Source organism: Tachypleus tridentatus, chromosome 1 (genome assembly GCF_004210375.1).
Source record: "Tachypleus tridentatus isolate NWPU-2018 chromosome 1, ASM421037v1, whole genome shotgun sequence".
Taxonomy (NCBI): domain Eukaryota; kingdom Metazoa; phylum Arthropoda; class Merostomata; order Xiphosura; family Limulidae; genus Tachypleus; species Tachypleus tridentatus.
The window spans coordinates 116,843,024-116,854,397 of record NC_134825.1 but is presented as its reverse complement, the minus strand read 5'-3'; the positions used below and the strand labels follow the sequence as shown (position 1 = coordinate 116,854,397).

Genomic DNA, 11,374 nt, shown 5'->3' with positions numbered 1-11,374 from the left:
TCATCTTTCATGAAACTGGTTATTCCCATCCATGTTTATAATATTACGATAACCCACATGAATTGTCTTGCATTTGCAAATTTATCTGCCAAACTCACAAGATGACATAAATTCTTGTTTAAATCAACAGCATCCTCTCTTCACAGATAACAACAATATGGTAGCTAAAAGTCCTGAAATTGTCCTAAGAAAAATCAGCATTCAGTGTGGGCCATCCCAAGGACAGGCCTTGTTCATGAGAAAAATTTAAGTTTTTGAATTGTTAGAAAGTGACTTACCAGCAAATGCTAAGTGGGTAGAACACTTACCTGGTGTGTGGGAGGTTTTGAATCTAACAAGGAATTGGAACCAAGTTTCAAATACCAATGTGTGTATGGAAAATTGAAGATACTATCTGACATCCAGGTCTCTTTCCCAAATTTCTGCCATTAAAACTTATAAATATACCTCAATATTTATACTTTGAATAGCATGCTCCATACTGCCATATTTTATTTCACTGTTCCACTTTTGTCATGAAAACAGTGTATACTCTTTGACAAGAAGATCTATCTCCTTTCTTCACAGTTTCCCAACTCCACCCATAAAGAAAGTGGTAAAGTTAACGGGTTTCAATTCTGTACATACATATATTTTCTTTAATAATACCATGACTACATAAAGGAGACATTACTAAAGTATACCTTGATTTATTTATTCTGCACAATTTACAATTTCTTAGAGGGGGGGGGGTGTTATACTCTTTAATAAAGTTATTCATTCTGTAAATTTTAAAATATATTTACAAATATAACAAGTCCAGGATTATTCTGTAATGGTTGTTTTCACCAATTAGCTCCTATTTTCTGTAGCCCTCGAATTATCTAGTTCCATGTTGGATTGTTCTTCATTTATGAGTAGTTTCAAAACATTGGATTGATGACTGTTCCTGTCTGGTTACATATCCGATCACAAGGTAACCACCACCCCTCTCTCTTGTGAACATTTTTGCTCTGGGTACATTCATCATTGTCTTAATATCTATAATAAAGTCAACGTACATTGAATTACCAATTCAATTCCTTGGATTTCTTGTAAATACTCTGACGATTTCTTCCACTAGTTCGATCACTTCCCACTTGGTTTAACCATGTAAATCCATACAGTCCATCAATTTTGTCATTCTATGGGTATCTACGTTCAGTCATTTTAAAAATTGTAAAAACATATTTGTTTCAGTCCATTTCATAATCCATAGAATTCCATCTGCTTCCATTCTCCACAAGTAAACAGGAATATTTCTGTTGCATCTACCACAACAGAGGAAGAGCCCAAACAAAAGTAGAAATTATGACAAGTTTTTACATCACACAAAAAACACTTTGAATTACACATTTACGTACATGTATATTTTGAGATTTAACACACTATGTTCCATAATAATAATTACTAGAAACAACTTTAAATTCATGGATAAACATTTACCAGCTTTTCTAAATTAGTAAAAAAAAATTTTCTTTATGCACCATTTAGATTGTAAATCATGAAACATTTTGGTGATCAGGGTTTTTTTATTTTCTGTGAGAAAAAAACTCAATTCAAGAGTACAGAAAACTTTATTGTTAGACATTTATGTACAAGATGATAATGTCTCACTTCTTTACAATTCAGAGATAGGTAAGAACTAATGTGAAGCAGTTAACACAAATGTTATGAGGACAAGTTCCACAACTCATGAATGCACTAACATGCTAATGCTGTATAATTTTATGTTACGAAGCACATTTTTTTTTAACGCTTAACTAGATTGTTTGGTAGTATTCAAAAAACCATAAATCCAAAAATGTTAACTTCTCAACGTACAGTATGAGGAACAAAGAGTTGAAGGTAGTTTTTTAAGTGGCTGTGAACATTTAATGCTAAAACCAAAATGAAACAAACTTTTTATTGCTACAGAAGAATTCCTTCTTCCAGCACAATGTTTACAGCAGTGAAATTGGAAAGGTTATTGTGAACAGTAACAACAGAGGGAGAAAATTAGGTTATGGCCACACTCATATTACATCATGTACAGCTATCCTGAAAACATCATGTTGAATGTAATATCCTTCATTGTATGGCTTAAGAACAAACGTTTGGGAGAACGTATGAGGGGGGTCATCATCTGTCTGGAAAAAACAATTAGACAAAAAATAACTTTAACACTTACACTGGAGAAATAATAATCACAAATATACAACTCACTGTATAATGCAAAAGAAAAGTGTAATCCACAATGATCTTAATTTTTGTTTGTTGTAACTTGACGAGATAGAAAAAAACAATTAAAACTGACATAGGACTATTGAAAGAAGCGATTTTTTTAAAGCAACTTAAAAAATTCTTACAAGTGCCTTTGATTTACAAGAACAGTAGTAATAATGTATATACAAGAAAAAAACAGGTAAAAACCTAAAAGTAATTCTTTTAAACACATAACAGTATTGTTATGTTACCATGTTAAGTTTGTGTGTATTCAAATTTACCAACACCTTTTGTAACCAGACAAAACCACAAGGTTAATATGAACAGACCCTAAAGTGACCTTGTTTTCTGCTTTTTCATGCTTTATGTACTCAAATGAATTTTAATTTTAACAGTAGTCTGTTACAGGTGGTTTCTAATAAATATCTTACGAACTGGTGAGTCAGTAAACAGTAGAAAATCTTTTGTTTGAAAGTAATTCAAGGACTAGCCAGTAAAGGAAACCACGAGTAAAAAGTTATAACAATTAGTACGGCAAATACAGCTTACTTCTGCAGCTCCCAAACAATAGAAAATATTTTACTTTATGGGATACAATATATTTAATATTTTCCTTCCCCCTTTATCTAGTATCATATAAGATTTCCAAAATATTCTAATATATATTCCAAACTGTTTGAGCCTAACTGACAACATTTTCATAAAAATTTTAAAATATTTAATAAAAATGGTAAACTTATAATTATATTGAAAACTTTGATTGATTGTATAAGTAATAAAATAATGTTGGAGGTTCAACATGCAATGTTCTTCCATTGTTGATATCAATGGCTTAAATTATTCAAGTTCAAAAAGAATTATTTAAATGTTGCCTTCTGTCAGTAGATGTTTAATTTTGGATATTGGCCTAAGAAAAGAATTTCTTTTAAATGGAAACAAACCAAACTTGTATTGATAATAGCATTAACTAGATAATACAGACTTGAGTACAAAACAGCACACCAATATTAATACTTTATCTGTTGCAACTATAAACAACTTCACATGTGTTAGGTTTATTTTTTAGATATAAAATTAAAAATACTCAAATTTCATCATTTAATTACTGATCTGAAACACAAAAATTGGTAAACTTTGAGAAGGGATACAAGAAATTCAAGATTTGAACTTTTCCAAAGGTCAAACAAAGGTATTTTGTGAGTTCCATTCACTTGCCGATGGCAGTAAAAGTGTTAAGAGCTTTCTGTCCACTAACTGTACCTTGAATTTATTTATTTTTATTATGAAAGATGTCTGAAAAGAACCTTAAAACCAATTTAATGAAACAAAATGTTATTTGTGTGTGCCAACTAAACACAAACTGTTCTGTTTATTTATCATGTAATGAGACAAAGGTCACCACATGGGTTAGAACAGTGGACCAAAGTGACCAATCATCTTTCAACCCATAGAAACAACAAAATCACCAAATGAACAAAGTAACTTCTTCCAGGTATTTTGAACAAAGATGGTACAGCGAACCAAGCGTGTAAGAAGGAATATAACACCGAAGGTAAAATATTATAGGCTGTTGATCATTTTTTCATGTGTGTACAATAGTTTGGGCTGTTTTACACAATGAAACAATAATCAAAATCACAATGACTTTTAAAAGATGTTTCCTAAAACATTGTAGGACCATTCAGTGGTTTATCAAGCATGATACCCATACACAAGTAAACTTGTGATAAATAAACAGGTACTTGCAAATATTTAACTCAGTTATCTGTGTGTTCACTGATAACTCATCTTTTAAAAACATTTTTCACTATTTATTTTAAAACTTTATTTACTTGAGACGTGTTTAAGATAAAAACTGATTTTCTTCAGAGATAATCAAAGTCAGAGTCAGAATTCTGTCTTTCATCAGTAATTTAATGAGTTTAATTAAAGACAGTAATGAATAATTGTGTACTTAGTATTAAAAAAATAAAATTGGATTTTTGTTCTTACAACTTCATATTATTCCTCACAACTAAAACACTGAAGTTACATACAAACATATATACAATTATAAGAAAGTCTTCATTAACAGTATTGAAAACAACTCACAGTTACAATATAATATTCAAGAGACCTGAATACACACTTTGTAACATCAACAACTGACACATCATCATCTGACTGAAGCTATTGAATTTTAAATATTTCAGATATTAAAATCTCTTTATTAAATAATTCTACTTACTTTAAGTTGACCTAGAACAAACACTAAAACCCCTCCATCAAACATTGGTTGACAGTCAACTTTTGTGATGCTGTGAGCAATCTTCTGGAATGTTAGACTCTGTAAATATAAACAGATTAAAAGTTAGAAATAATCTAATGAAATGTTTGACTACAGAAATAAACATCAAAAATTAGAAATAATCTAATTAAATGTTAGACTACAGAAATAAACATTAAAAATTAGAAACACTGTAGCTAAGTTTCAAAGTGTTGAATAAAAATTCTACAGAATTAGAAGTGCTCCAGACTAGACTTATGGGGAGAAAACAACAAAGGTTTCAATAATATATACAGAAGTTTCTTTGAATTAATATTGATCTAGAATTATGAATAATACTTGTCTACATTTTCCTTCAATACATACAAAATATCTGTAGTTTTACTAAGTCTAAAGTTTCTTAGAGAATAATTGAAATTATTATATTAGACTAACATCTACTAAATAAATAAATTACGTGATTTAACTTTTCGACTCACAAACTGATTAGTTACTGGTGGATGTGTTAAAATCATGAAAAAAATATGTAAGAAAATTTAACATTTGTTATATTATATGCCATTTCACTGAGTATGTTTTTCCTTCTGTTTGAAAATTATTGGAAAACCATTTCTTGTAATTTATTACACAGCATTCAAGCACTGTTAGTTTTTCTTTCTTTCTTGTTAATTAATAGCAACAGTTTGCCAATGGTTAAACACTAATTACACCTCACTCACTTGTGTAATGACAATTATTTAAACAAGCTGTTTAAAATAAAAACACCACCAAAACATTATATATGTATCTTCTTCTGTGCTGAATGCCAAGTGTAGAATTGTGTTATGGAAAATATGAAACACAGATTATAATAATAAATATTAATATATGTTTAATTAATCAACAAATATGGTTAATATCTGATACCCTGCTTAAAGTGGTGTCTGTTAAATGCATATTTGTTCTGTTTAAATCGGCAGCAGTCTTGCAAGTATACACGTGGCTTCAAACTTGTACGTAACCACCACTTTTTATTTTTATGTTAAATATAGAAATGTGACAAATGTTCAATATAACATTTTAAAACTAAGTGTAAATGTTTTCATTTATGTAATACCTGTAAAACAGTGTTCAGTAAAGTAAAGCCCTAGTATTACGGTGTTGCCATGAGTAAATTAAACAAATTAGTACGACAGAAGGTTGAAACAGGTGTGTGAAAAGTCAGAACCTGTCCTTCATTACAGCCGTAAAACAGACAAAAAAGGAATTTAAAAGTATTTCTCACAGTGTATATTTTATTGAGTTAAAGTTACAAAATACGTTACATTAAGTTTCTCCATTATTTTCTTTCTTCCAAGCAGATTCTGGCCTTCAAACGACATAAGAGATGTCTCTTCCTGAAACAAACAATTTGTTATTCCATTTCTAGCTGTAAATCAAATATCTGTAAATACTGGTGAGTTATCAGGCATGTTACTAAATGTTAATATATCTGAATTTTGAATACACAATAATTTCCATGACTAATGAATTTGAAAATCACGTGAAAACTTCAGTTGTAGAAACGAATTAAGTACACGAAAGCCATAAGAATACAAGTATGACAACAGAAAAAGATTCTGTCCACTTACAGTATTTCCCACAAAACAATGAAACCAAAACTAGACCCTTCGTAAATCACACATCTACCCAATAAAAAAACAACAAAAAACTTAATATTTTTAAAAATTAACCTTACAGGAAAAATTAAGTTAATATCCACAAAGTTAATTAAAAAACAAACAAGGTAGTAATTATAAATTATTTAATGAGTAACATGCTATAACCTGTGAGCATTAATTAATTCAAAATAATATATTACGACAGTAAAACTGTGATGTAATAATGTTGAAAATTTGATCAGCTTTGCATAGCTAAATTTTAAAACTAATTGGAATCATACTATTGTAAAAATGAAATATTACTTCAACTAATGTGGAGAAATTGCACATGTGCACACACACACACAGTTGTTACTTAACTCAGTTGTACTCTGTCATGTGAAAAGTCTCAGTTTTATTATTATTCATTTCTAAATAGTTTAAAAGCTTTATAAGATACTTAAAATTTGAAGTACCTGAAGTTTTACTTTGGCTAATACATTTATCTAATTAATAGAACAAGCAATGATTATTGATTTACCTTGATATGTTAAAAGCATTTTGAGTTACTGAACTGTTATAAATACAACACTTTTGTAAATATCCTGTAAAAATGTAAAACAATACTGAATTGTCTGCAGTCACAATGAGAAATTTTCATGTAAATATTTATAATCAAAACAAACAACTTGCTGTTAGAAGAGATTCACTAAGGGTGGGTTATTTTTATTTAAATATATTATCATGTTTTGACCACCTGTGTGGCCACAAGTGCCAACGTTCAGAAAATAAGGTAAAAATATGACCTATGAGTGATATTTGGTTTATTCTTGGTATATCTATTAATTTTGCTGAAAAGGTCCTTACATTAAAACTACATACAAAATCCAAAATGGTTGAGCAAAACAGAAACTACAACAAAAGTTAGATTTTTTTAGAATATTAAAGTCATTAGTGAAATGTGTGAGAAAGTACAAAATTAAACCAAAATAGGTTAAAAACCATCAAAGCTGAAAGAATGTTTGAAAAGGTTCCTACCTTGTAACAGCAACTTGGATTTAAAAACGTTCTTTTTACACTTACATCTTTGAAGTAGAATATATAATTAACTGTTAAAAACTTTTACTTCCTAGTTTCTACAAACAACAGTTAAATTTCTTTCCTGTTTAACACACTTCAAGGGGTAATAATACTTTTATTTAAAAAATGGTGTACTCACAAACTTAGGAGTGTTACAGATTCTAAATCTCCCAGCCTGATAAACCTTTATCCTCAACAGATGCCAATTAATATTTTGATAGTGATTTTAATCAATATGCTTGAATTGTGCAATGACTATATGACACACACACACACTATCTTTGTACAACAGTGACCACCAATGTTTCTTGTAAAATTATTATATGCACAATATTATATCAATACTTGCTACACTCTGGTTAATATAAAATTATTTCACAAGTCCCGATTCATTTAATTTATTACGCAGATGTTTTACATTTATACCTTTTACTTAAATTATTTACTTTTTCGAGTTTCTATCATAATTTTTTAGTTTTACATCGTCAATAGTTGTAATAACGTTGTATTTTTAGTAATATAAATCCTGCCACAAGGTCAAAGAATTCGTGGGTCACTGGTTCACGCTTCATTCTTAACACAAAATATACTTTCGCTTCTAAGTCTTAAAATTTGTCTAGAGAAAAGGGCAACACCCGCCCCTTACAAATCAAAGTTAAATTTAAATACTTAGGCCTAGCTTACCATTACTTTTGTACTGATGTTCAAATAAAGCTAATGCTACTTACATCGTAAAAACTAGCCATGCTCTGGCGCTTTTCATTATTGTCAAAATGTAAGTAATACGACTGCACAAATGCAGCTGCTATATCCTGGTATTGTGGATTCATTTTTTATTCTGTTCTTAAACTTCACAAAATATTCACAGTGTCTGATCTAAATCACAAGCACTTCAAACACTATATCTGATCTTTCGATTAGGGCTACGGTCCCTCACCTAACGGCTGATTATAAATTAAAACTACCAGTATACTTTAAGTCCTAAGACGCCCTCTATGAGTGAAAGTACTTTGTCTGGACATGTACTATTTATACACACGTATACATATATTTCGTTTATGAATTCAAAGTCATAGCAAAAATGTAAAACTTTTATATAACAATATGCGTTTCTTATTATGTCTGAAACCAAGCAAAGTGGTAAGTAATTGATTTTTATAGCTGATATATATACATATACATTTGTGACTCCGTTATTTACTAAAGAAATTTTCAAACTTTTCATTTATGCAGATGTATGTGATTGCAATACAAAACTTCGGCGATAAAAGTAGTTATGTTTCTTTTGCCTTAGTTATTTATTGTTCTGGATCGTTTACCTAAGAAATAACTTGTGCTTTCTTTTACGGAAAGGTGATTTACTTAATGTTGCATCTTTTGTCGTATTTACTGCAATTCTTAATCACTCTTATGGAAAATCAATGCATGTTCAGTTCTGGTGAAATAATAAAATAAATAGTAAATAAACAGTAAACTGAATAGATATTTAAAAAATAGTATATTATTTTCTGTTTGTTTGTTATTAAACAGAAAGCTACACAATGTTTACTACTAGGCTTAGCTTTGAAAACTACATGACGTTTTCTTAAAATTATTACTTTAAGGTTTAATTATCACTTTATTGATCATTAAAATGTGAATTGTTTAATTTAAATTACTGACTAGATATTAATTACTTATTTTCATCTCTGAAATACAAAATGTATTTCCGGTAAAATATCGGAATAATAAAGCTGTTAGTAATTAAGTAAGCTTTTTTTTTTTTTACAAATATATCTTTCCATTAAACATAAAAATACCCAAAATATCTTCAGTACATCAGTTATAGAGTGGTTGGAGCTCTCAATAATAGATGTAATACTTTACTTTAGAGTTGATCCTGACGGTATGGAGATTCTCTAAATATAGATTTTGATTCCTAACCTTTTGTGTTTTGTTTTTTTTTAATTTCGTGCAATGCTACACGAGGGCTATCTGCGTTAGTCGTCCCTAATTTAGCAGTGTAAGACTAGAGGGAAGACAGCTAGTCATCACCACCCACAGCCAACTCTTGGGCTATTCTTTTACCAACGAATAATGGGATTGATCGTAACATTATAAAGTACCTACGGCTAAAAGGGACCCATGGAAGCCTGCAGAGATTGCATATTAATGTTACTTTTTGCTAACATTTGTTTCTTTGTTATCAACTTTCTGTTGTTGGAAATTTTGATAGATGCCAAATTTCATTATTGCATTCTTTTTCATGAGACTTTTCTCAAGCCTGGTCAGAAGATACATTTGTGTGGCTTTACTTTTCATCATTGTGATCACCTACTGGGTGTTGGTAGAGAATGTGCTCATTCTCTTTCTTGGCCTTCATTTCCTGAGAACTTGATGATTACTGTTTATTTCCATTCTTACATCATCACTTTTGACACAATATATATTCAGAGAGGGTTCTGCTATGGTAGTTAATATCTGTCACAATAACATAGCTGCAAAAATTACTGTCCAAATACGAGAAAAGTCATGAGGCAAAGGAACACCTTTGGAGGAACATCCAGAAAGGATGTTCGATTTATCAATAATTTCCCGATGTTCCTCTTATCTCTATTCACGTATCCTCCTGTTGGTAGTGAATATCTTCTTACAGAAATTCGCGTCCACACGCTATTTTCCCTTGCTTCTTCCCCATTCTGTCAGGTTTTCTTTGTTTTTTCATACTGCTGACACGGTTTCCTACGCCTTCTACATTGACGTTGCCTCAAAGAAAGCTGATCAACTTCTTTCCTCTGTTGCCATTCTGTCTATATCCCAGCATCTTACACTTCCAAAACCCACTCTTTTCCTGTATAAAAGTGGACTTTTTACGTAATTCTTTATCCTCAATGCCTATCTACCTTCACTGTCATTATTCTCTGTTGCCACTGCATCACAGAAGTCGTCAGTGAACTGCTCGTAACTATGTTCGGACAATCAAATACCATTGAGGCATAAGGAGTCTCCACTCGCAATTCTTTATTGTCTTCTTTACTGTTCTGAAATAATTTTAAGCTGCTTAAAAGGAAGAGGTGTTCTCTTTCCTATTACTGCATATCTTCTTCGTCTTTGGACAAGGGTAACTAATTTGCTTCCTTCAATGAACAATATTTTCGGGAACCAGACCGTCATCCTCGTGATAACAGTGATACATTTTGACAATATGAACACTACCATCACTTCTCTAACGGTTCTGACTCCTAATTCCCAATATGTTCTGGTCAATGACTGTTTGCATGCTCCAATATCTGGTGATGATGTCAGACATGCACTCAAGAACGGATGTAATTCTGCTCCCGGTTCTGATGGCATCACTTGCTACCATCTTTGTTACGTTCTTTGAGATCCTTTAATTTCCTTGCTTTGTGTTCTTCCTTTCTTCTTACTTCAGGACTCACAGTGTCTGCGGACTTACAGTGTTAGAAGCGAAGTTTCGATACCAGTAGTAGGCAGAAAACAGATAGCCCTTCTTGCAGTTCTATGCTTAACTACAAACAAATAAAATCTTCCTTCAGTTTTTGTTCCCGAATCCTGGAGGCTTTTTTTGTTATCCTTCTTTTCCTAAAACTTGGTGAGTTTGCTTCTGATATGGGTTCTTACAGTTCTATCAACCTTACTAGTGTTTTCACTGATGACCGAGGAAGATCGAAACGTTGTTCTGCACTTTATTTGAACTAAAGTTTCAATACCCGCACCAGCTGTGTTAAGAATATATTGTAGTTCTTTCTGAAACAATAATATTTAGGTATATTAAATCTTTTACATGAAATAGATACTTTTAAAATTAAAAGTCCAGAGTATTAAACTCATATAATCATACATGTTTTGTTTGTAAAATATTCGTGAGGAAAAAAATAACTTTTTTTTTCTTCTAATTATGTTTCATTTTGTGATTGTAATATTGAAGCGAACACGTGCTTGACAAGATGGTGTAAAGTGAGTGTTGGATAATTTCAACTGTGAATTTTTGTCTTTATTTTAAATTATGAAAGCTATAACATATAAATGTGTTAAAAACAAAGAACAATTTGTGTTCTATTTTCTTGATAGAAAACTTTGGAAAAGTTATTCAAAACGTCGGGCGTTTTTGATAAAGAAACGTTGAACGCAATTACGATTGCTGATACTGGTCTTATTTAACATTCAGCGTTTATTAAAAGTGACT

At 30.7% G+C, this 11,374-nt stretch overlaps 1 protein-coding gene across 1 annotated transcript; it reads right to left on the bottom strand.

Moving 5' to 3' along the window:
• Positions 1–1,576: 1,576 nt before the first annotated feature.
• Positions 1,577–8,153, bottom strand: LOC143222285 (putative nuclear transport factor 2). The gene is made up of 4 exons (XM_076448601.1): positions 7,917–8,153; positions 5,794–5,865; positions 4,451–4,549; positions 1,577–2,147 (listed from the first exon to the last, which is right to left on the bottom strand). The coding sequence occupies exons 1-4, from the start codon at positions 8,016–8,018 to the stop codon at positions 2,034–2,036; spliced, it is 387 nt and encodes a 128-aa protein (XP_076304716.1). The 5' UTR covers positions 8,019–8,153; the 3' UTR covers positions 1,577–2,033.
• Between the last annotated feature and the right edge of the window lie 3,221 nt (positions 8,154–11,374).

Coding starts and splice junctions, on each gene's coding strand:
- LOC143222285 (XM_076448601.1), bottom strand. CDS start 8,018: ATGAATCCACAATACCAGGATATAGCAGCTGCATTTGTGCAGTCGTAT. Junction 5,866..7,916: donor GCATGGCTAGTTTTTACGAT/GTAAGTAGCATT, acceptor TGTTTGTTTCAG/GAAGAGACATCTCTTATGTC. Junction 4,550..5,793: donor AAATAATGGAGAAACTTAAT/GTAACGTATTTT, acceptor TTATATTTACAG/AGTCTAACATTCCAGAAGAT.